Source organism: Euwallacea similis, chromosome 20 (genome assembly GCF_039881205.1).
Source record: "Euwallacea similis isolate ESF13 chromosome 20, ESF131.1, whole genome shotgun sequence".
In the NCBI taxonomy this organism is placed as follows: Eukaryota; Metazoa; Arthropoda; class Insecta; order Coleoptera; family Curculionidae; genus Euwallacea; species Euwallacea similis.
The window spans coordinates 1,512,693-1,537,229 of record NC_089628.1 but is presented as its reverse complement, the minus strand read 5'-3'; the positions used below and the strand labels follow the sequence as shown (position 1 = coordinate 1,537,229).

The 24,537-nt window shown below is 33.9% G+C and overlaps 8 protein-coding genes across 9 annotated transcripts; 5 read left to right on the top strand and 3 right to left on the bottom strand.

Annotated features, from left to right (window-relative positions):
* Window positions 1-3,213: 3,213 nt before the first annotated feature.
* On the bottom strand, window positions 3,214-11,728 carry LOC136415583 (cilia- and flagella-associated protein 52). Its single transcript, XM_066400221.1, has 11 exons — window positions 11,573-11,728; window positions 11,323-11,522; window positions 11,154-11,271; window positions 10,667-11,098; window positions 10,425-10,612; window positions 10,237-10,367; window positions 10,014-10,184; window positions 9,775-9,952; window positions 9,362-9,716; window positions 9,097-9,309; window positions 3,214-3,320 (listed from the first exon to the last, which is right to left on the bottom strand). Exons 1-11 carry the CDS (start codon window positions 11,652-11,654, stop codon window positions 3,214-3,216), a joined length of 2,175 nt encoding a protein of 724 aa, XP_066256318.1. The 5' UTR covers window positions 11,655-11,728.
* Window positions 11,729-11,938: 210 nt separating this feature from the next.
* LOC136415417 (zinc finger protein OZF-like) lies at window positions 11,939-13,811 on the top strand. The gene is made up of 5 exons (XM_066399990.1): window positions 11,939-12,121; window positions 12,294-12,877; window positions 12,932-13,151; window positions 13,204-13,395; window positions 13,455-13,811. Exons 1-5 carry the CDS (start codon window positions 11,999-12,001, stop codon window positions 13,620-13,622), a joined length of 1,287 nt encoding a protein of 428 aa, XP_066256087.1. The 5' UTR covers window positions 11,939-11,998; the 3' UTR covers window positions 13,623-13,811.
* Window positions 13,812-14,326: 515 nt separating this feature from the next.
* Window positions 14,327-15,916, top strand: LOC136415661 (LETM1 domain-containing protein 1). The gene is made up of 6 exons (XM_066400364.1): window positions 14,327-14,571; window positions 14,627-14,854; window positions 14,913-15,176; window positions 15,223-15,409; window positions 15,462-15,624; window positions 15,678-15,916. Exons 1-6 carry the CDS (start codon window positions 14,498-14,500, stop codon window positions 15,851-15,853), a joined length of 1,092 nt encoding a protein of 363 aa, XP_066256461.1. The 5' UTR covers window positions 14,327-14,497; the 3' UTR covers window positions 15,854-15,916.
* An 11-nt stretch (window positions 15,917-15,927) lies between these two features.
* Window positions 15,928-17,411, bottom strand: RpL14 (ribosomal protein L14). The gene is made up of 4 exons (XM_066400219.1): window positions 17,391-17,411; window positions 16,767-16,868; window positions 16,388-16,582; window positions 15,928-16,208 (listed from the first exon to the last, which is right to left on the bottom strand). The coding sequence occupies exons 1-4, from the start codon at window positions 17,409-17,411 to the stop codon at window positions 16,029-16,031; spliced, it is 498 nt and encodes a 165-aa protein (XP_066256316.1). The 3' UTR covers window positions 15,928-16,028.
* On the top strand, window positions 17,299-19,431 carry ZC3H3 (Zinc finger CCCH domain-containing protein 3). Of its 2 annotated transcripts, none has more exons than XM_066400401.1 (5): window positions 17,299-17,425; window positions 17,478-18,413; window positions 18,470-18,634; window positions 18,687-18,882; window positions 18,976-19,431. In XM_066400401.1, exons 1-5 carry the CDS (start codon window positions 17,415-17,417, stop codon window positions 19,342-19,344), a joined length of 1,677 nt encoding a protein of 558 aa, XP_066256498.1. In that variant the 5' UTR covers window positions 17,299-17,414; the 3' UTR covers window positions 19,345-19,431. The 2 variants fall into 2 exon arrangements, with proteins under 2 accessions (XP_066256498.1, XP_066256499.1); XM_066400402.1 differs by having other exon boundaries at window positions 17,336-17,425; window positions 17,481-18,413.
* A 260-nt stretch (window positions 19,432-19,691) lies between these two features.
* Window positions 19,692-20,356, top strand: galla-2 (MIP18 family protein galla-2). Its single transcript, XM_066399998.1, has 3 exons — window positions 19,692-19,887; window positions 19,950-20,161; window positions 20,213-20,356. Exons 1-3 carry the CDS (start codon window positions 19,761-19,763, stop codon window positions 20,354-20,356), a joined length of 483 nt encoding a protein of 160 aa, XP_066256095.1. The 5' UTR covers window positions 19,692-19,760.
* Window positions 20,357-20,367: 11 nt separating this feature from the next.
* On the top strand, window positions 20,368-21,159 carry Unc50 (Unc50 RNA binding protein). Its single transcript, XM_066399997.1, has one exon. The coding sequence runs from the start codon at window positions 20,368-20,370 to the stop codon at window positions 21,124-21,126; it is 759 nt and encodes a 252-aa protein (XP_066256094.1). The 3' UTR covers window positions 21,127-21,159.
* Window positions 21,160-21,249: 90 nt separating this feature from the next.
* Window positions 21,250-23,944, bottom strand: OXA1L (OXA1L mitochondrial inner membrane protein). The gene is made up of 11 exons (XM_066399996.1): window positions 23,793-23,944; window positions 23,633-23,734; window positions 23,466-23,549; window positions 23,302-23,403; window positions 23,103-23,241; window positions 22,413-22,622; window positions 22,226-22,354; window positions 22,070-22,170; window positions 21,850-22,014; window positions 21,520-21,793; window positions 21,250-21,465 (listed from the first exon to the last, which is right to left on the bottom strand). The coding sequence occupies exons 1-11, from the start codon at window positions 23,853-23,855 to the stop codon at window positions 21,299-21,301; spliced, it is 1,536 nt and encodes a 511-aa protein (XP_066256093.1). The 5' UTR covers window positions 23,856-23,944; the 3' UTR covers window positions 21,250-21,298.
* Between the last annotated feature and the right edge of the window lie 593 nt (window positions 23,945-24,537).

The window sequence follows — 24,537 nt, the reverse complement described above, 5'->3', positions numbered from 1 at the left end:
ATTGCTTAGAGTCAAAAAAAATTAAATTTCTAAGAATTGAAAGGGGTGGCAAATAATTTTGGCCAAGGCTTTATTTCTACCACATCTAATAATTTTAAAAATTTGTGATTGTAATGAAAAGCATATAGTTGATTGTATAAGAAATAAGTACTATTTGTCGCTTTTAAACTAAGTACTTCTCAAAAATTTCCTGGTTCTATAATTTTTATTTGTAAAGGCGTTTGAAAACTTAAAGAACACATAACTCCTACATAATTTACATCTAATTTCATTTTGGAGTAATCAAAATTTTCGAGCCAATTTGGTATTTTTTTATTTGTTTTTTGTAAACTGACTTTAACTACACCAACAATTCCTAAAAACACTTAACAAAAAGTAATTTATGATTACCAATTGAATAGACATCATTAATTTCAAATATTCTTGTATTGAGTTTTTTTCCATCAAGTTTCAACTGATATTGAAATTTAAAATTTTTAATTTTTTGTGTGATAACACCGTTGAGAATTATTTTCACCAGTCCAAGTTTACATAACTTGTCAGGTTTCAAAATCAAGGGTTGCTCAAATCTTAGATTTAGATTAGAAGAATTTCCGGATATTTTTATTAATGGCATTTTTTAAATTTTATTTCTATAAACAATATTTTTGTTAAAAGAAAAAAAGTAGAAATACGAAAAAATTAAGAAAAAATATTCAGTAAGTGCATTTCCATTTGAAAAACAGTACAAATACGATACATTGTTTCCTCAACCAATTAGATGCTTAATTATTGGAGCATCCGGAAGTGGGAAAACTACGTTATTGTGGAATTTAATTACTAAGGGTTGGTTGTCATTTAAACATCTATACATCTTTGCTAAATCTATTGAACAACCAATATACCGAACATTACAAAAAATTTATGAAAACATTGAAACATCTGAAGGCGAAAAAGTGGCACATTTTTATAATAATTGCGAGGAAATTATTTCGGTTGATGACTGCTCTCCTAACAGCCTAATTGTTTTCGACGATTGTATTTTAGAAAATCAAGTACCTATTAAATCATATTATACTAGAGGTACACCAAAAAATATATCCTGTATATATTTAAGTCTATGTTACACGTTGATCGATTTGAAAGCTATTAGAAACAATTTGAATTTTATTTGCATTTTTAAACAGAATAATCATTACACTAATAAAGTTTACAACGACTTTGTAGGTTCTGATGTGCCATTTTTCAAATTCCAAGAAACTTGTAATTTATGTTGGTAAGAGGATTTTGGCTTTCTATCTATAGATTTAACAAAAAGGATTTTTAAAGAAAAATATAGGAATAAATTCCAAAACATTGACGAATACGAATAGTAGCATATTAGATTTCGTAAATAGAGCAACATGTTGTGTTAGATGTAACGTTTAACATTTAACTATGTTGTTATGTTTAGAATTAAGGTTAAAAAATATTTTCTAATAATAAAGACATGAATGCAAAAAAAGCGAAAGAGCTGAAAAAAGTAGAAACGCAACTACGATTAAAATTCAAAAAAGCAAAAGAAAAAGAAACACAAGAAACAAACGAAAAGAAGAAAGAAATTTCTGAAAATGAGGAAAATTTTATTGAAACTGCACTAGAACAGAAGATTGAACAGAAAAAGGATCATGCAGTAGATCCTAAACAACTCGATAAACAAAAAAAGGAATTAATGCAAAAATTTAAACGAACTAAAATAATCGAATTATTGCACGACGAAGTTAAGGAGAAAATGTACGAACCTATTACATCTGCTTTAGGAAAAGTTGAAAGCGTTGTAGAGAAAGTTAAAGAAGGGGTACAACAGACACATGCAGGCATTAGAAAATTATCATATAAAAAATTATTGTCATTACCTTCACCGTTAGAATTGGATGTGTCACAGCCTACAACACCAGGTGTAATATCTCCAAGCGTAGAAAAGAAATTCACAACATTAGGTCCAATTGCAAACGAATATTTGCCAAGAGCAAATAATTCAAAATTTGGCATATGGTACGATAAAGATAGTAAGGTTCACAAAATAGGTAATAAAACTATAAATTTTAATCATGATCACATAATGTTAGACGATAAAACGTACGAGGGAACCAGAGGATTATGGAGATTACTAATTTATACAGCAGCACCTGATGTTGATCTGTATACGATAGATGATTTAGAAACGTATAAAAGCATACTATTTTCAACCGATAGTATTTATCAAAATAACGATAAAACTATTAATAAGCCAAAATCAAGTGGCGGGCAAAAATATAATGTACTTATAAAAAACTTTTACCATTCTTTAAAAGGAGAAGAAGGAAATAAAACCAAATACATTGGTAAAGGTATCTATACAACAAAAATAAGATAGAATATAAATACATCAATAATTTGAATGAGTTGCTAAAAAGATTGGAATACATATATGCACAAGAACAAGCTGGTAATAACAATTTTCATAATGAAAAGTTAGGTGTAATTCAGTTCATAAAAAATTCACTCGAAAATATCGTAGATACACCAAAAAGTTTAGAATATTTAATAAGAATTGTGCCTAGTCTTCCTAGAGGATCATTAAAAGAGGGTTCGGGACTTTTTAACGACTTGTTAAACAAATTACCATTCGAATTACACGCATCCAGTTATTCATATTTAGGGCCTGGGACAAAACTCGAGAAACGTTTAAAAAGAAACGATAAACCCGTAAACAAATTGGACGAAACAACAAAGGAACATGATATATTTTATCATAAAGATACAAAGCAAAGACATAAAGCAGACCAAATACTTGAACAAAAGACTTGGGAAAGAGTTGCAGCACCAGACGCTTATACATATAAATGAAAAATCGTGGGCATGGGTCGCGACGAATGCTATGAAAGCAAAACGATATTTTGGAATGAGATTAAAATTTTAAAGAATAGAACGCTGAAGTTGTGGGTTTTATAAAATAAATTGCATTAATTATTCATTTTGCTTATAACAAATGACTAATATAACAAAAATTACATTAACTAATCATCAAATACAAAAAATAAAACGGGCTTATAAAAGGCAAGATACCGTTACAGTGCAACTACAGTATAAGCAACTTGTGAACGGAAAACATGAACTAATATTAACCGATAAACAAAAAAAGAAATTGGAAAAATGCAAAACTGAAAAAAAGGGTTTAGAATTGGACATTTCTTATGAACAACTTAAAGTTAATCATACCGGTGGATTTCTCCCTTTAGTTTTCGCTGGTTTACGAGCGTTAGGTGCGCTGGGTGGTAGAGCTTCGATTGCTTCAGCGGTAGTAAATGCAAAAGATAAAGCTGCAACATTGGAAGAACAGAAAAGGCATAATAAAAAAATGGAAGATTTAGAATCAGATGTAAAACATTTAAATGTTGGAGCGGGGATAAAAAAAGTCGAAAGCCTCGTAAAAAAACGCAATAAAACCACTTACTAATTTAGACATAACATCACTAGCTAAAAAATTAAATTTAAAACATTTTAGAGGAGTTTTTATGAAAGACGAACTTCCTGTTTATCCTGAAATAAATGAATGTGGCATTCTAAATTTAGAAAATAGTTATGAAAACGGTAGTCTTTGGGTCACTTACTTTAAAAGTAAAAGTTGTAAATATTATTTTGATTCCTACGGTGATGCGAAGCCACCCCTTCAATTGATTAAATATTTAGGCAAAGATAATTTATATTATAATTCCGATAGAATTCAAAACTACGCTGATTCGCCAATGTGTGGCCATTTATGTTTACTTGTTTTGTACTACTTATCTAAAGGAAAACCATTTACTAGTGATGTTTTAAATTTTTGCAAAAATAAAATATTTGTTATAAATAAATTGCAACGTAAATTATAAAATTGCGTATTTCATTTCAACATTATGTTTTTACTCCCTTTGGTACCATCTATATTTGTTTCTGCTTATAATTATAATAGAATTTAAGGGAAAAGTACACAATCTTTAGTAAAATTCTACACTGATACCAAATATGTACTCAAGTTAGCCCAGCATAGATTATGTTCTTTGGACAACCACACATGGAATTTAATTAGTGAAATGAAGCTATCTGAGGGTTTTTTAGAGGATTTTCAACATAAAGTTAATTGGAAACAAATTTCGATGTACCAAAAATTAAGAGGAACATTTATACGAAAATTCAAAGACAAGGTCGATTGGCAGTGGGTATCCATACGACAAAATCTCTCGGAACCATTTATTGAAGAATTTTCAGACTTAGTTCATTAGAATGAAATATGTACTATAAAAAAAACTTTCTGAAAATTTTTATAAAGAAATGGGCACACAAACTAGATTGGAATAATTTATCTCAGTATCAAAAACTTTCTCCACAATTTATTGATGGCTTTCAAGATAAATTAAACTGGGAAAACGTCTCACTATACCAAACATTACCTATCTCTTTACTTAAGAAATTTAAAAACAACATCGATTGGTATTGGGTTCTAGATTTAAAAAAACCGTACTTAATAATTCCTTTAAAAAAGAATTAGTTGTATATTTCAAAATTTCAGGCAATCATTATTTACTCGAAAGTTTTAAAGAACAGCTTCGTCCTTAAGTTACCTCACTGTAGTGTATTTTAAGAGATATTGCAAATCTCTTAAAATATTAAGATATAAAAAAAATTGAAAACATATTTTTTTATATAATAAATATGATAAATAACAAGATGAAGCATCATAACCGCAGCCTTGGTGCCACTGCAAATAATATAAATAAAAAAGTTAAGCATTGTGAACAATGTAATCTTGAAGTAAGAAATTCAAACTGGGCACGTCACTTAAAAACGAAACATATCGAGAACTACACTGCTCAAAACAATTAGGAGATATTGCAAAATAAAGCTTTAAAAAATTTTTTTGTCACAAGAAATACTCCAAAACAAGTTTTTATTTGCATATTAAGTTTTCCTGAGCATAGTAAAAGTGTTTTATACTGTACAGGCTTATTTTGACCGCTTGAAACAATATTTAATAAAAATGTGTACAGTTGTACATTAAAAGGTCGTGGTTTATAAAGGTAAATAAAACTTTCTGTTTATTAATTTGATAAAAAACTAAATTTCAGTAATGAGTATGATCTCTCGCTGCTAAGAAAGCTTGGCATCTTGATGGCATTGACTCAATCAAGTTATTGAAGATTGCTTGGGGAATTTCATTCCACTCTTCAATTAGGGCATTTCGAAGATCTGGAATGGTTCGAGGTGGCAAATTTCTGCTGGCAACACGTCGTTCCAAAGTATCCCAAGCATGTTCAATTCGATTTCCATCCGGAGAATTGGCAGACCATACCATATACTCTCTATATTAATTTCTTCCAACCAGTTGTTCACGATATTAGCACGATGTGGACGAGCATTATCGTCCATAAAAATAAACTGATTGCCTATTGCTACAGCATAAGGCATTACAATAGGTTGTAGAATTTCATGAAGATACCTATAGGCATTTACAGGACCATTGTCGATGAAATACAAATCTGTATGTCAACCAAGACTAATTCCTGCTCATACCATTACGCCGCCGTCTTCAAAAGCAGATTTTTCTCTTACAAAATGGGGATTATTTCGTGTTCCGCGTTCACACCAAATCAGCACACGTCGTTTATCAGGTTCCAGAGTGAACCTAGACTCATTGCTGAACAATACCCGGCTCCAGTTATTATGGCTCCAATTTCTGTGAAGCTCGGCCCATTCTTTCCTTGTTCGTTTGTGCTGCATCGTTAATGGAATACAAACCATAGGCTTTCGGGCATAAAGTCCGATATTATACCACCTATTCCTGATGGTTTAAGTGGACACAAGCCTTTCAGTGGCATTAGCAAACTCACTTCTTAGAAGTGTTGCATTGAGATTGCGATGTCGCCGAGTCAGCACATGGAGAAAACGGTCTTCCCTTTGTATTGTGGAAGATGATCGACCTTGTCCAAGTCTTCTTTTGACATTTCCCGTTTCCCGAAACCGACTCCACAGCCACGAAATCACACTTTGACTCACATTAAACAATTCGGCAACATGTACTCGAGTTCGCCCTGCCTCAAGTTGCCCTATTGCTCTCCATGTTTCATTTTCGGTTAAATCGTGTTGTACGTTCGTTGTACGAATAAATAAAAATGAAAGACTTAAACAACTTATTCGTAAATGCAAAACTGGACTAAAACGTAAGCGGTATAAAAATGCGCTTTTATACCGTTGATGAAAAACCAAGTCAAAACCTGCAAAAACGACAAAAACCTAGCGAATGCTTTATATTCGTGTTGAATCCTGTTATACTTTTATTACGATAAGAAACTGGGCGAAAAAAAATTGAATAAATATATTTTTTTTATAAATAACATAATATCCCCTAATGGTTTTGAGTAATGTATATACAGGGTGATTCAAGTAACTGTTTCATTAGAAACTTTTGTACTTGTAACTAATCTAAATTTTTCCTATTTGGGGGTTAAACTAATATAGATACACTCTACTTTTTTAAAATGTTTTGAAGGTCATATCACTTCCGATTATACCGGAAGTCGAGGTCAACTTCCTTATTTCAAATGGAACACCTAGTATATTTTTGCATTTTTTGGAATCTATGGATTAAGCTGATTAAATTTTTATTAGGTACTCCTATACCTAAACCTAACGGTTTTAAAGATATTTTGGTTTAAAAGAAAAATCTTTCTAAAACACCATTTCTATAAAATTTAAAATTCTCAGCTATTATTGAGGCTAGCTTTACGAAAATTTGCTGACATCCAACGTCATATATTGTGCAGAGTAACTTTTTTGGGGAAATAAAAAAAATTTCGGAATAAGTTTCTATAATTTTCCCCAGGTTGAGATTTGAGAAGGTTTTTGATGCCTTTGCTTAAAAGTTTTTCCAATTGGTTTGGGTGATACGAAAAGATTAGTGCGGTGGATTTTTTGGCGGTGGTTGGGGCTAGGTAGGTACCTGGGGGTAAAGGGGAATATGGGGTGAGAATAGGTGTCAAATGGGTTATTTTGAGGTGTGGGGTATAACAGCCCACCTAGTAGTCACATTGGTGTTTTTCACCGAAATATCGAAAATACAGTATCTAACAGTCTTGTTTGTACACATGGATTTTTTAAAGAAAATATTCAATCTGCGTTCTCAATGATTTTTTTTCATGGTTTTCACTAATTTTTAAGAAGAAACGTATTAGACATATAGCATGTTATGATTTACAAAACTGTCAAAGAACATATAACAAACCTAATCACTAAACTTAGCAAAACTATCCCATTTCTATACATTTTTTTCGTACAATTAATAAAAATGACGCCTAAACCCAATGTAAACAATTTTTTCCTATTTTTTCGGAACGCTATAGAAATGAGTCATGTCGTGTTTGCATATTGCACTATCAATTCAGTTAATATTACATCAATTTCATACATGTCGAAACGAAGAGAACTTAGTTGTGATTTAAAGAACTCTATTGATAATATGGCACTGAGAGGCTACAGTTTAAGAAAAATAAGCAAACTAACTAATAAAACACATTCTACCATCCAATATGTCATAAACAAGTTTAAAAACGAAGGCACGGTTGATAATTTTCTAAGAAAACCTAAGAAGAAGAAGTTAAATGAAAGAGATGAGCGTATGATAGTTAACAAAATCAAGAAAAACCCGAAGTTGAGCGTTCCTAAAATACGTCCAATGATCGAAAATGTAGTAGGAAAAAATGTGTCTGAACAAATAATTCGTCGTGTATTATGGAAACATGGTTATCATGGCAGAATCCTCCGAAAGAAACCGTACGCAAGCAAAGAAAATCGATGTAAGAGACTTTTATTCGCAAAAGAACATCTAAATAGAGATCAAGAGTTTTGGGATAGTGTAATTTGGTCTGACGAAACAAAAATTAACTTTTTTCAATCGGATGGCATCCATAGGGTGTGGAAAAAAATTAATGAAGATAATAACCCTCATAATACACTTCCCACTGTAAAATATGGAAGTGGTTCTATAATGATTTGGGGCTGCATATCCTCAAATAGAGTTGGAAATGTTCATATCATCGATAGGATTATGGATAAACGTGTTTACAATGAAATTTTGAAAAATAATGTAAAACAAAGTGCACAAAAACTGGGTCTTTCAAATATTTATAGATTTCAACGGGACAATGACCCAAAGCATACGGCTTTAGTCAATAAAAAATGGCTAATTTGGAATGTTCCAAAATTATTAAAAACGCCTCCACAATCGGCGGACTTAAACCCAATAGAGCATTTGTGGGCAATTTAAAAAAAATATATAACAAAATACAAAATTTCATCAAAAACAGAATTAGAAAAAGTTGTAAGAGAAGAATGGGAAAAAATCAGTCCTGAAATTTGTAAAAAATTAGTTTATTCAATGAATAAAAGATGTCAAGCGGTCATCAAAGCAAAAGACTACTCGACAAAGTATTAATCAATTGTTGTTTAAGCAAAATATTATTTAATTCTATATTTTCTTAAAGACTTTTAAGTATTTTTATTTATAATATATTTCTTGTTGGAAATAAAAAACTAATAGAAAAAAATTAACTTTAACAGCACAAATTGAATATTTTCTTTAAAAAATCCATGTGTACAAACAAGATTGTTAAATACTGTATATACATAGAATGCTTATTTTGTTTTTGTGTAAAAATGTATTATTTAGATACTCTTTAGTTGTTGCTACGATCTGGCTGCATTATGTATAATGTCTTACTGATTGCAAAAGTAAATCCATGCATCTAGGTTACGCAGAAGGTTTTCCCAGAGACTACCTGATCCATATTTAGTACCATCAGCATTATCAATTTCCTCCTCTCTTACAAAAATAATAATTGGAAATATTCCGACAGTTTCAAAAATGAAACAAAGCTTCAAATAGTTTAAATAATGATTCGAGGAACCGATTTAATTACCCGCAACTCATTGACCAAAAATATTTACTGACATTATGGGTAATAGTCCAAATACAATAATTGTTTAAGTATCCTGATATTTTATCGACACTATTATACATATGGGAAATTTTATTTAAAATCTATAGATAAAAACGAAATTTACCCTTGATATTCTCCTCCTTAGCTCTTCCCTTAACTGAAACAACCTGACTTGCCTTCACCTCCTCCTTCGCCTCTTCCTCTTTCTCATCTTGCGGCACCTCCCATACGAAAATTGTTCCTGCCGCACTGGCACTAATCACGTATTTTCCATTTTCACTGAAGCGTACTGACGTGATAACAGCCGCGTGCCCCAACCCTATATGCGTCGTTATCCCTTCAAAAATAATTAAGCAATAGTTGCAGTTTCCCTAAGAGGTTGAACGCACCCTCTCGATACTTCCACAATTTGATAACTTGGTCGTTGCCTCCAGTGACGAAGTACTCGCCATTGGGTGATACATCCAAGGTGTTAATGGCCCCAGTAGGAGAACTTTCGAGCTCTCGCACGAGACACCCATCTAGCACCTCCCAATAGGCGACTTTGCGGTCGGATCCCCCCGTCAGAATTTGCACTCCTGTAGGATAATACCTGACGCTGAAAAACAACGTTTTGGCAAATAGAATTTGCCTGCGACATTGTCGTTCCAGGTCCCAGATTATGCAAGTACCATCAGTGCTTGCGCTTACCGCCTCAGTGTCAAATTTGTTGATGTGGATGGCGGACACGGGACCTTTATGCTCCTGAAAGTTTTAGTTTTATTTCCCTAATGAAGCACCAAATTGTAAATTTCGTATACACCTTCAATGTGCAAATCAACTCTTGCCTATAAGGAGACACTGCCCACAACCTCACTTGTCCCTCGCGTCCCCCACTAATAAGTACTCTTCCTCGTGAAGTAATAGTTAGAGCGGAAACACCCTTGTTGTGAGCATTTAGTATTGCGTAAATCAATCTGCCAGTTAAAGGAGTAAAGGATCTGCCAAATTGTAACGCATTTATATAAATTTGTTTACCCGTACAACATATTGAATTTCTACCTGATAACTCCATCATTCCAACCAGTTAAAATCGACTTTCCGTCGTGCGCAAACTCCACACTCGAGCAAGTGAAGTTCTTCACGCAAATGCGGAGCAGTTCCTGCATAGTGCTCATAGACCAAACCCGCACATTGTCGTGACTTGCGGTAGCGAAAACTTCGGAAAAGTTGCTAGAATGTTCTAGATTAAAATCTCTTGTCTGCAATCATTAATTTTTCTTACTGAGGAAATGCCACGTCGTATATGGCGTCCGTATGGCACGTGAGTATTAATTTTGCTTGAAAATCTTTCGTGTTGACTTCGTAAATCTCTGAAGCTGCTGTTCCCAGGAGGATAGTATGGTCGTCGAGCATCTTTATATAAAAACATTGTTATTTTAGGTGCATTAGTAAGCGTACATAATGACATACTTGTAGGGAGGTAACTGCACTGTTAACATTAGTGGATTTTAAAATTTTCAAGCATGGTATTGAAGGCAATTTTACGTCTGAATCGATGGGGATCACAGGCTTCTCGGATTCAATTGCAAGATCCAAGGTACCATCACCAGCCCCTATAATCAGCTCTCCGCTAAACAATCTTTTTATTGACCGAACCCCTGAAAAACTTCTATAACAATCTCACTCCCAGAAATCTCTCCTATACCACTAACCCTGCTGATAAAGGTCCACACTTCCGCGTCTTAGCTTCTTTTTCGTGATCCTCGCGAAACACCCCACTACGCAAGGGGTTTTCACGGGCTCCAAAATCTCCACATCTTGATGAAAATTCAAGCGAATTTTCAGTACGTCTCCAGTACTGGTACCGCAGAACATCACGTCGTCCTGCTCATTTCTGTCAATACAAAGTACCTTTCGCTTGAGTTTGGACATTGATACATCAATGCTCTTAACATTGCGAGCCTCCACGTTGATGGTCCAAACTGCCAAATGACAATCTCCAGCTGTGACAAAGCATTGACCCCTTCTCATCATGGGGAGCAAGACTGTGGCTTCACCCTGGACCCCTCTTGAGGCGTGAGCTCCGCATACTACTTGGCCTACTGTCACATCCCAGACCACCACCGATCCACAGTCTCGACCCCCTAGTTCCAAGATATAATGTGAATTTAGCGCTTGATGCATGATAGAGCATTATACCTAGGGAAATTAGAAATCGTTCATCTTTGGAAAACGCCACGGCCTCTACACGCACTTTATGATGTTCGTGTTGGTTGAGGATTTTTTGCTGTTCAAAATCCCAAAGAATTACGCAAGCCTAGAAGATGTTGATAGATTTCGGTATTTTCTACAGATGATTAAAAATTACTTTGAAGCCTATGTGGTTGATTTGCCCACTGGCAATGTATTTGCCTGTAGGAGATACACATACTGTGGAAATATTGTTTGTGTGGCCCACAAAAAAGCTTTGCTGTTTCGTTGTCCATTTTTGCAGGATTATCTTGTTTCCCACAGGGTAGACCACGTGTTTTCTGTCGGGATGTATGATGAACCCGTTGATTGCATTGCCTTATATATTGGGACAGAAATTAGGAGCTATAATTGTATTAATAGCTTACCATCGAATCCAATTATGGCCTTTGATTTTAATTCTTTAACGTCTCCATCACATTCAGCAGTATCTTCGCAGTTTTTAGACATAATTGTTTAAGGGAAATTCATGCGAAAGTTGTACAACATTCATTCAATTCTCTACAAAGATAGATCACCAATTGCTTGTTGTTTGGTCATTTAAAAGTGGCGCCCCTAGTTTCTATGGTTACCAGCCTACTGTTTGGCGCCATCTGTGAGAGAATTACAAGACCATCTCGAAGATTGCACTAATTTAATTTTAAATTTGTCAATGGTGTCAACAGGTGGCGCAATACCATGAACTTTCTAAACCTCACTTTTTCTTTTTCTTCTTAATTATAGTTCGTCAAAAATACAAACAAACAAAAATTATTGTTAGAAATCTCTTGCAAAAGCATCTTGAGGATAATAGTATGGATGAGACGTGTAGAATTTGTCTACAATACACTCCACTTGCTCTTAGTACTAATATTTTCCATAAAATTACTTTAAATAAATCTGTGGCCCAATTGATGAATGAACTGGCTTCGATTGAGGTAAGACTTGGCTTCTAGGGCTTATTTGTTAACAATTTTTTGAGTTTACTTTATAGCCCCTAAAATAATCTATTTATTTTAAGTCAGGGTATCATGAGGAAGTGCCTAGATAGTTAACAACAAACAACTTATAATTTATTTCCTTTTTTCTTACAATTTATTTTCTTTCCAGATGTATGCTCATGACTTGTTGCCCAAACATCTCTGTATTAAATGCCACCAACAATTAATATCTTTAAGTTCATTTCGAAATCAGATTATCACCTCTGATGCACATTTGAAGGCAAAATTTCAAGTTTCTTGCCAAGACAATATAACCATAGTTATGCCAAAACTCTTTGAGGAGCAAAGTAATAGCAACAAATTGATATTAAAATCAGAGTCTGATAATAATAACTCAACTAAATTGAACATAACTCAGCAGTTTAAAGATGAATTACTGCAAGCAGCAGTTTCAGAGCAAGACATTAAGATTGAGGCACAAGTGCAAGCTAAAAATGCAGGAAGGAAACCTTCAGGACTTCTTAAAACTCGTCACAAGGTCCATGAATTTAGCTGTGAAATATGCAATAAAATTCTCTTTGGCCGTTCAAATCGTTTAGAGCAGCACATAATAATGGCTCATTCTGATATTAAAAATCACAATTGTGAAACCTGCAATAGGAAATTTAAAAGCAAACAGCAACTTGTGAATCATAAAAGGGTCCATACTGGAGAGAAACCATATAAATGTGAAGTGTGTGAGAAATTTTTTGCGTAAGCCTTTGCAAGATGGTTCTGTGCTTGCATATAGGTAACTAACATTTCTAGATCAGCTCAAAATTTGTTTAATCACAAAAAGAAGCACAGTGGGACTGATAAAAGTTATGCATGTGAATTGTGCATGAAAGGCTATTCCACCCCTGGAGAATTGGAAACCCATAAGCGTATTGTACATACTGGAGAAAAGCCCTTTATGTGTGAAATTTGCAGCCAAACTTATAGCAGCAATAGAAATTTAGGTTTGCACATTAGAACAGTGCATGAAAAGGTAGGCATTTTGGAGATTATAAATGAACAAACAAAGCATTTTATTGTTGAAGACTGAAAAATGTTCCAAATGTGATATAATGCTGAGCAAAAAGCGCATCAAAGCTCACATGCAAAAACATTTGGATAAGGAATTGGGAGTGAGGAGGTTTACTTGTGATAAATGTGGGAAAGGTTTTTTCACTACACATTCCTTGAAAAGGCATCAGATTATACATAGTGGGGAAAAACCTCATTCATGTAAGGTATGTCTTTTAAATTCTCTAGTAATTAAAGTATAGTTAGGTATTTAACATGTCTGCAGATTTGCCAAAAAGCTTTCAGTCAAAAAACAGCCATGGACATTCACATGAAAACCCATAGTGATGTGAGAAATTTTTGCTGTGAACTGTGCAGCAAAACGTTTAAATATAAGCAGCATCTGCAAAGGCATATGCCCAAGAAACATCAAAATGAATTGGAGAAATATTAAACTTAAAGCCCTTGTACAATGCAGGCTGCTTCGCGACACAGATCGACTTCCATCACTGTGGACCATAACAATGGACAGATTGATATTAGGGATATTTTATACATTAATAATTCGATTCATTCGTCCTACTCAGTTGTTAGAAAAAAGAACTGGACATTTAGAACCAGCAAATTATGTGACGCACATTTCATGCATACTGTTTATGTTATCTATTAATTGGTAAGTGAAGTATTGATGCTAAAATATTGATTGTAGTACTGATTAATAAGGATACTTTATGTAAAGAATAAAAAAATAGGTTTCATATTACTAAACAATAGTTTTTTTATATTAATATTAATTTAATTACATAAATCTAATAAATAAACGAACTTATTTTACATCTTTTTAAATTAAAAAATTACGGATCTTTTTCTTTTGCATTATTTCTCGGTAAATGTTATATTTTCGCCTGGAACCATTTTTCAAAAGGGTAATTATTTAAATCAAATAAGAAGTCCCCGTATTTAGTACAATAAGATAAACAAGGATGGTTATATCAGCCAATGTTGGTTGCATACCTACCTAATTTTCCTCACGACTGTTTTAGGCCCTTTATGTTACGTCAGTATGGATTTCAAAACTCACTCTAAAATGCTTTTTAATTACTCAAAGAAAATTTTCAAAATACTAGAGAAGTTTCTCTAAAGAAAACTGCACTTTTCTCGGGGCGACCGTTGAAAGATCAACATCAACTTTCTGCGTACTTCTTTTTTTCAGGTTAGGTCAGCAAAAAAAATTAATATTTTTATATTTGTTTTTTGAATAGAATTCAGTTTACAACTAAAAAATGTGAATTATTCATCAATAAATTAATTTTTCCTGTAACCACCAACATGGCTCTGTCATTAGTTGTCAGGACGTGTAGGTTTAGTTTAAGTAGAGGCACTCCAGCAATATTCACTCCAAGGTGAGTTTTAAGCCTTTATAGTGCCCTTTCTCCTGCAATTTGCTATTGATTGCAGTTATGGGAAGCTCTTTCAAGCGAGGGAGTTGCATAGGAAGTCTGTCTACAAGACTGAGGAGGCCAAAAAGATCCGTTTTTATATCTTAAATCGCTTTGTTGAGTACCTCAAAAACTATGATAAAATCCTCGAAAAAAACTTTCCAACGGCCATGAAAACATATCGGACCTTCATGGACGGTATAAAGACCTTTAGCATAGACACAAGAGAGTATTTTAAGATTTTTATGTATGCAATTTATTTGCTCCGCAAACACCTTTGTATAATAACTGAATTAATTTTAAAGGTTATTAAGTAAAGGCAGTAATGGCTACTCAAAGTTGTTAAGGCGCGAAATTGAACTCTACCATCAACTGCCAAAAGACATGATGAAAGTAGGTCCTGTTGTAGTATTCTCAACATTACCATTTGCCTTCTATGTTATACTGCCTTTAATCTATGCATTACCCAAACAACTGCTCACATCCCACTTCTGGACACCAGAGCAAAAAGAAAGGTTCCAAACTGAATATATAAGAGATCTCTTACTCCATAATAAGCCAGTTTTTAGGTAAGAAAACAACAATTTGAATCAAGAGATATAACTGATATTTTAGGCATTTGCAGTCCCAATTAAAATTCATTAAATATCATGAAAAAAACAAAGATGTGTTTGAATGTTGGTCACATGTTTTGGGTCTATTAGGCAGTGGTGCACAACCCACTGTAGATGAAATTTTAGCTTGCAAAGATTTGTTCAGAGATGAACCTTATCATTTGTGGTATTTAAGTAGGAACCATATTGTAAGCCAGCATTATATAGATTTCAGTAACAACTGCAGCCTAAGTATTTTAGTTTCACCTCTTGAGGATGCATGGTCTTCATGCTGGATGGTTTAGGAGGACAAGACTGGCAGACAGGGCTCAAATTCTAATTGAAATGGATAGGGCAATAATGAGAGAAGGGGGAGTGCACAATATGCCTTTGGCTGCATTAGGCAAAGCTTGCTATATTAGAGGTCTGTGCTTGCTTTTAAAGAAGACTTAAATTACTAAGCACAGAAAATTCTAGGATTGAACCCTAATGATGTGTCTATGGAATACCAAATAAAATGGCTTACTCAGTGGATAAAAATTTCTAGTCAAATAGACAAAGATGCCTATTCCTTGATGCTGCATTGCCCAATTTTATTGGGTTATAATGAACCCTCTAATTGGATACTTGTTTATTCTAAAAAGCAGACTTAACTTTGTTGTAAATATTGTATAGTGTACATAATTTTTTAAATAAGCAGTTCAGGTGTTATAAAAAAAACCATGACTTTAAATAAATGTTTTATTATTCATCCTTAACTTTTATTCATTAATTATTTATTAATGAATAAAAGTTAAGGATGAATGAAGAAATGTCTTCAAAAAAAACTTAAGCCTTTTTTGAAGGCTTCGGTTTGTCTCCACCTTTAGCCATCTTCTTCTTGCCATACAAGGTACCATTTCTTGAGGCAGCTTTTCTCAGAACCAAGAATCTGGCTGTCCTGATTTTATTTGCTCGACTCTTGACTCTTCTCAGTTTGAAACGGTCAAAATCTGTGAGTTGGGCACGCTAGAATGAATTGTTAATTATTCCAGTGTACCAATATTTCCTAGTAAAAAGCAAAAAATATCTTATTATCAGAAAATATTAGTGGCTTCATATATGTGTCAGCCGGCAATTCCTATCTTGAAAAGGATCATCATATTTGAAAATTTTAGTCAAAGTAACACAAAAGGATAATAACTAACTTTTTGTTTGGCTGCAACTTTCTTTGCCCAAACAGAGTTCTCCCAGTTCTCTAAAACTTTCTCACTTTTCCATGCCTTGCGGACTACTCTGGTTGATGCACAAAAAGGGTGAGTAATCCTAAATTTTGTCAAATGTAGCTGATTCAGCCTTATCTGGCTGCGAGGCACATTGGTTTCTGGGCCATCAACTAAAACCTAAAAATTTCATCACTTAATAAAACAGTTTTAAAGGTGTAAAAAGGGAATAAAAAGGTCGAAATGAATCAGAATAAGTTTAGCTTCAGTTTTGTATCAGCCGGCAATTCCTATCAACGTAAAGGCTCATCATTTATGTTTTTAGATTCCTTACAAATTTATGGCGTAACCTCGAAACACTTACTCTGGTTTGGTCAATAACATCTACAATGCTAACAAGTTTGCCCTTATTGGGACCATCAGATATGACGGCGACGCGACCGGTTTCCACAAACCTTTCGAAGGCCTAAAACGGGAAAAATCGTGTTGTTAGAAATGCAAACCATGTGGTACAACATCGGTTCGTTAGTGAATAAAATACTATTAGATATCAAAGAGAATGTATAAAACTGAATTGAGTCAGAAGTTGGAGATGTAAATGAATGGAGTATAAACTTTATAATCTAATGGAAATAGTAGAAATGTAGTGAATTTGAATGAAAAATGTGAGGAAATGTTCCTTACCATGCTTAGCGAACAAGGAAAAGAATTATGGCGGGTTGACTTTGACACATCGATGGCGACTAGGGATGAAAGTGTTTCCAGGTTCGGGGTACAGAGCACGAGGAAGTGCGTAGTTCTCGGTCGCGTGGAGTGATTAGAGTAGTGTTCGGAATTATTCTTACTTTCCACTCTATTTTTTAATTGACTTATGATTGACGTTTTCCATTTTCTTTATTTTTGTTTGATCCCCAAAAAAAAGGCATTTTTAAAACTAATTAACTGTAAAGAATTTTATACAGCAAAAATCGCTAATTAAGTGCAATACAAGATATAACCATTCGATCATGCCATGCCGCAATTGTAAGTATTTGATATCATCACGATTATACCTAACAGCTGTTAAAACCTTCAGCAGCGACATTAAAGAGCCTTCAACTCAAAACAATCAAGTTTTCTTTATTAACCAATCAGCCAGCGTTTTCCAATACATAAACCCACAGTTTAACAGAACTCAAAGCTCTCAAAAAGTATTAGTAAACCCTCACTTCAGGGCCAAACCTAAAGTGTTTCTGAATCCCAACTTCCAAGGAGATTTACCTCTTCGCAGCCACATCCCTGCACGAAATGCTATTCACGTTAATCCACTTTTGTGTAACACCATGGTGAAACAACTGCCATTGTCCCAAAGACAGATCCATGTAAATCCAAATATTAAAAATGTTCAAGTGCCAAAACCGCAAATGGTTCATGTGAATCCCAAGTTTAAGGACATAAAGGGAGCTGTGGATGTGGATGTAGAGACTGTGCCAAAGAAGCAAAAGAAAGTAGTTGTTTTAACTAAGACTAAACTTATCAGGAGTCCTGTTACCACTAAAAAAGGCAAGAGGAAGACTTTTGTTAAGTCACAATTTAAGATTGTTAGAGGCAAAGTAAATTCACCTGTGAGGAATTTGAATGAGAGTACAGAAACTTTTAGCAGAACAAGATTTAAGATTGATAATAGAAGGGGAAAATCACCCCTTAGCGTTAGAGCCACAAAGAAGCAGTATAATTTCTTTAATAAGTGGTCATTACAGAACACTAATACTCCAAGGAGGCAGGTTGTTAAACCTAGGTCTTTAGTACAAACTTCAACATGTCACAGTTTAGTTAATATCAGTGGTGTTCTGTATAAAAAATCAAACAATTGTTTGAAGAAAACTGGAAGTCTTGGAAAGACATCAGTTAGCAGGCAGCAGTTAGTAAAATCTCAGTTGAAACTTAACACCAGTAAAGTGAAACTGAAATCAAATAGCCATGAGGAGGGAAGGAGCAATAAAAGAATTGTTAAGAAGTTTAAAATAATCAGGTAATTCACTGCAATATTGAAAATAAGAGAAGTGCAATTGCATTGTGTCTTTTCAGAAAACAGAGTGTCAGGAAAAGCAAAGTTGCTGAAATATCCCCCAAAAAGCTGAAAAAGTGCAACATTCCCTGCACTACGTATAGGAAATATGGAATCTGCAAGGAAAAAGATAATGGGAAGTGTCTTTTGAAACATGATCCTCTACAAATTGCTTTATGCACAAGGTATGTGGTACAGGTATTTTTTTATCTCTCAATAAGGATGTGAAATATTTAGGTTTTTGCAAGGGGCATGTATAAAAAATAATTGTCTTCTTTCCCACAATGTTTCTCCTGAAAAAATGCCAACTTGTAAATATTTCTTGGAAGGTTCATGTTCAAGGGAAAACTGTCCTTATCTACATGTAAAAATTAGCTCTAAATCAGAGGTATGCAGAGATTTTTTAGAAGGATTTTGTAAGAAAGCTGCCGAGGTAAATGTATTTTTACTTACCATATTTGATTATCAATTTTTCTCATTTATATTAACTCATTGTTTTTGCTCAACAAATATTCTTTCAATGTAGTGTGAGAAAAGACACCAATTTTTGTGTCCTGATTACGAAAAATACGGCATATGTCAAAAGCAAAGGTGTCTATATCCTCATGGAAAAATGGTAAGAAAATATATAATAAATAAGGAAATATTTGCCAAAAAATGTTCTGACCCAAAACCGAAACCTGAGGCTTCTGAATCTGAAGCTAGTACAAGTCAACAAAGAAATGATAACTTAAGGTATTATATTGACACAAATGGTGGTGAAACCACAGATCAAGTAGATGGTGCTAAAATTAGTGAAAGTGCTGAAGGAACTAAACTTAAAACTTTTGTGGGTCTCCACTCGAGACCCAAATTGGGAAATTTACCTAGTTTTATCGCATTTGGAGAGTCCTGAGAGTAGACAGTGTAATTTGCGGATGTAATGTGGTTTTGGTTTTAGTAAAGAATTTTTATAATTTGAAATAAAGTTGCATAAGATGCATTTTAGTGGTTTTACTTATATTATGTATAGAGTATCATAAATTAAAGACGTATAAAAAAGAATAATGAGACATAAAGCATTGTTTCTTTATTTCCATTTTATTATGAGTCATGAAAAGAAGTGACTTTTGTCTCTATTTCTAAGACAATTTTTACAATCTTGCTTTGTATATTGAAATTCCTCTCCTGATATTTGCTTAAATTGACAATGAGATGGATCATATGATATCAATAACACATATTGAGCAATCATCACTAATTGCCCGTTTTCATAATATTCTACTTGTTTTTAATTAGTTTTTTCAATAGTTCCTGACATTTTTCTGAGTTATGCCTTTGGGTGATGAATTGGAAAATCAATTTCCTTCAGTGTATGTAAAAGCCAGCGATAGAACCTCTATACAAGACGAATACGATGACTCTGTTGTAGACGAGTTTGACCAGCGAGAAATATTTGGTAATAATAAAAACCCGTTTTAAACTAAAACGAACACCATTAAAAATTTTTATCTATGTCAGATCTTATACGGAACATTAACGACCCTGAACACCCGCTTACCCTAGAACAACTCCACGTTGTGCAACAAGATTTAATCACCATCAACAATAGCAAAAATGCCATTGACATTAACTTTACTCCAACAATCCCTCATTGTAGCATGGCTACATTGATTGGACTATCAATCAGAGTAAAGTTACTGAGGTGTCTCCCAGCGAGATTCAAAGTCAGGGTAATGAATCATATCAGGTAAATTTCAAAACATGATGAAGTTTTTGTTCAGGTTGAAGTCACTCCTGGAACTCACAACGCAGAGAGGCAAGTTAACAAGCAGTTAGCAGATAAAGAAAGAGTGGCTGCAGCATTAGAAAACACACATTTAATAAAAGTTATTAATCAGTGTATTGAGACTAGAAGAAGGGGTTAAATTTATTGAAAATGTCTAGAAGGGATCCTCCTTTAATATCAACCTCCTCAAGGAGCAATATTAACTCAGCTTACTATAAAATTAGGAGGTATTTTAGGAGGTTATTTAAGTTTGAGCAAATGGACTTTCAGTTTGCATTATGGCAAATGTTCTACCTTTTAGCAGCCCCTCAGAAACTAACAAAAGTTTTTAGAGCTAGAAAAAATTTTAAGTCTCAATATGCCAGAGATGACCCAGCCTTTCTGATTCTTTTCGCTGGAGCTTTGTGTTTTACATCAATAGGATTTGCAGTTGCCCTTGGGTACAGCTTCCTGCAGTTTCTCACTTTTTTAATAGTGGAGATATTCATAGACTGTATAGGGATTGGCATAGTTATTGCCACCACTTTGTGGTACATTACAAATAAATTTCTAAAGCCCAAAAATATTCCACAAGACGTTGAGTGGGGGTTTGCCTTTGATATACATTTAAACGCTTTTTTCCCACCATTAATTTTACTGCACTTCATATTGTTAATCTTTTATGGGTCAGTTTTAAGCAATGCCAGTGCTTTGGCAGTGGTTTTCGGCAACGCATTTTGGCTTGCAGCCGCAATTTACTATGTGTATATTACGTTTTTAGGCTATAACTCTATGCAGATATTGAACAATGTCAATTTGTTTCTTATGCCTGTTCCTTGGTTGATTTTTATTTATTTAATTACTGTTTACCAGGGGTATAATATATCTAGTACAGTGTTTACTATGTATAAGCAAAGGACACTCCTGTAATGTGTCATTACTAATAAAATGTTTTTTCCACTATTTGTCTTAACTGTCCTTCGTAACTTTAGTATCATATAGTATTACGTCCCTCAGTTGTTTTTTTTCCTTTGGCTGAAATAATAATCTCAATAATAACATCTCATTTTATTACTTGTAAACTATGACAACATCACATATACTATCGCTTCTTAGCGCTTATCGGAACCTGATTATTCGGACTCGTCTGTTTTGTGGGATCGTACTTAAACGTCTTCTGAATAGGGCCCTTTCCTGCCCGCCGAAATTGCATGTCGTCCAACCTGCGTCTGTCTTCCAACTCCCTGGTTATTTTGATATTAGTCCAGGCTAAAATCAAGCAAAAATAACTACAAAATCCCTTTGATCTTTAAAATAATTTACAATCCTTCACTCCCTCTCGAAATCCCTTCGTTTTAACTGGTAGCTGGTCAGGAGTGTAATGCTTCAATGGTTCAATATTGAAGTAATCCCTGACTGTAGGGATTCGCAAAAACGACACTTGCAACATGGAAATGAAGTTACTTGACACCCAATAACATAAAATGACTCCGGGGAAATTTATGGTGAAGGGCAGTACTACAATAGGCAAGGCTCGAAGGACATATTTTATTAAGTGTGCTGATTGAGTGGACGCTTTGGCAGTATCTGCTCCAATCTAAAATAAGACACAAAGCATATTAAATATGAAACTCAATCAAATGTATATAATACCTCAATCGTGATCCAAAGCGTTAAGCTAGTAAGCACTGGCAATAAGAAGTATTGGTCAGGTAGCGTCAGGTCTTGAAACCAGAAAATACCTCCATGACGCAAACTTTCCACTGGTACATTTGCCATTTCGCGTAATCCCATAAAGAATGACAAGAATATTGGGGCCTATAGATTTAAATTAAGTTCTTTCAAAAATAAAGTGTTCAATAATTGTTTTTACCTGTAACAAGGGAACAAGCATATTTTTTAAAGGATTTACTCCTTTCTCTCGCATCATAAGCATTAGCTCTTGAGAATAACGAGCAGTATTTAAAGCATCTCCTATTAAATAACATTTTTTTTAATAAGTATATTTAGCTCAATATTTCAATACAACCTGTTTGCCTAGACTCAGTCATTTTCAGTTGCAATGCTTGCATTTGTGGCAAAACATTGTTCATTTTGGCCGCATTTCTTTGGGCTGATATTACCAAAGGAAAGAGAACTGTTCTGATGACAATAGTACCTAAAATATGCCTTATCTGTAAATGGTGACCATTTAGTAGTAGCTTTCTTTTAAATACCAATCACAATGGCAAGCCACCACTCAACTCCTAAAGTAACATGTAAATATTCCATACAATTCTGCACCATCCCTATAGGAGTCCAACCTCCTAGACCCAGTGAAGTGAAAGTGGGTTCCCCTAATTCATTAAGTTTACTTAGAGCCTCTGCTACAGCATCTGGAATTGGTGGAGGCTCAGGTATTGAATCTATTATGGCATCTGGAGTATCTAGAACAGCAAAAGAAAATTCTCAGAACTTAGTTTAAAGAAAATTTTCACTCTTGAGATATGATTGTTTAAGGTAAGTGTATAGACAATTCTATTCTTACAAGAGCCTAGCCTGTATCTATTTTACCTATTTTGCTTGCATCCAAAGCTGCCAAAAAGAACATTTTCATGTAAATGTAGATGCTTCTTGTATATAAATGGAAACTTACCATATTTCCCTGTTTTAACAACAAAATAATCTGGGTTACTTTCTAAAGGTATTGATCTTAATTTTGAAACAACTTTTGATCCAGCTGCATATTAATAATTAGTAAACTAAGAAATTATTTGCGAAAACAATTTTTCATCCTACCTGCTCCTGAATATGGAGGAAACTCCTTATCCAACACAGAAGCAAATATAGGTCCTAATTTAACCACAAAAATGTACACAAATCATAATTAGATAAACAGAATCAAACAAATCCATTCCCAATCTTACCTGCTTTTAAAGTCCCATCACCACCCTGCAGACTTATTCCTGTAGCCGAAAATGTCATAGTCTTTGCATATACTTGCTTTTTGGACAAGTACAGACTTAACTTCTGTGCTTCTTTTTTTATATGTTGTGATTTTAAATACTGCAAAAAAAGAATAAAATTCTCTGTTAGGCCACATTTTAATATAGTATTTTTGCTTACTTTTCTTTTGTATTGCTGTTTCTTCTCCTTGATTGTGTCAGGTAAAGTGTACAAATGTTTACAACTGTCTTGCAGTTTACTTTTGCAACTTTGAACTGTTCCCTGGAAAGTTATTTCTACTCATAACAGGGCAATTTTTAAAGGTAATTTAATGGTTTTCTTACATTTGTAAGACCACTGAAGTTGGCAGTGGTGCTAAACGTTGCAGTTGCATTACTGAGCCCTTTAGATAACAATTTATTTAGTTCCTAAAATCATAAGGTTCCTTGATTTGTCTGGGCACTCAATGCACGCTCAGTATTGAAATAAGTATATATAGAGGAAATTGTACCTTAATCTTTCCAATATTTCCATTGCTTTCATGCAGCTTGTTAGCTCTACTACAAGCAATATCTATTTTCTTCCCCAGCGTTTCATTTAGCTTGTTAAAATTCTGAAATTTTTAAAATATTTTTGGTAACATTAAATGACATAACCTAACAAATAGGCACCTTGAAGCTTTTCAAAGAAACGAGATTTTTCAGTTGAGACATCCTATAGTAGTTCGACATCATCTAAGAATGTACAGCGCTGTAATTACCTGCTGCAATTAAATTAATAAATAATTAAGATTAAACATTAAAAGCCAAATGTTTATGAAACCATTATTTTTTGCAGAAACTGTCACAATCATTGAGTATTAATAAATTCCAAATCGCGCATGTCATAGTAATGACATATGTACCTAGAGTGAGGTTCTATCTTCGTTTAATCCTTTGTTAAAGTAAAATGGATATAATCGTTTTTCAACCGTACAATTTTGTTGCATTTATGTGTATATCGTTTCCTGAAGTTTAGCGCGAAATTTAAAATTTTGCTTCACGATGGAAAGCGCGAAAATTAGTTTACTTATAGGAAATATTTGTTAAACTTGTGGCAAACCGTCGTTCCCCAGAAATCCCTCTATAAGCAACAGTAAAATTTGACCTTTTTTGACAATTTAATAAAGTTGACAAATAAAAATATGTAATACATTTTATGATTTTTCAAAGATCTATATGTCGGATAATTGCAGCAGACTGGATTTTAACACTTTACATATCTAGACACCCAACTTGCCCAATAAAAGAACCCCTAGACATGCGACATTTTGTACTAATGCCATGCTTGAAATTTCCAGCTGAAAATCCAGATTTCAGATCTCAATTCAGTAGAGGTCTCCACAGTAGAGCAGACGGGCGCAGGGCGTCGCGACGC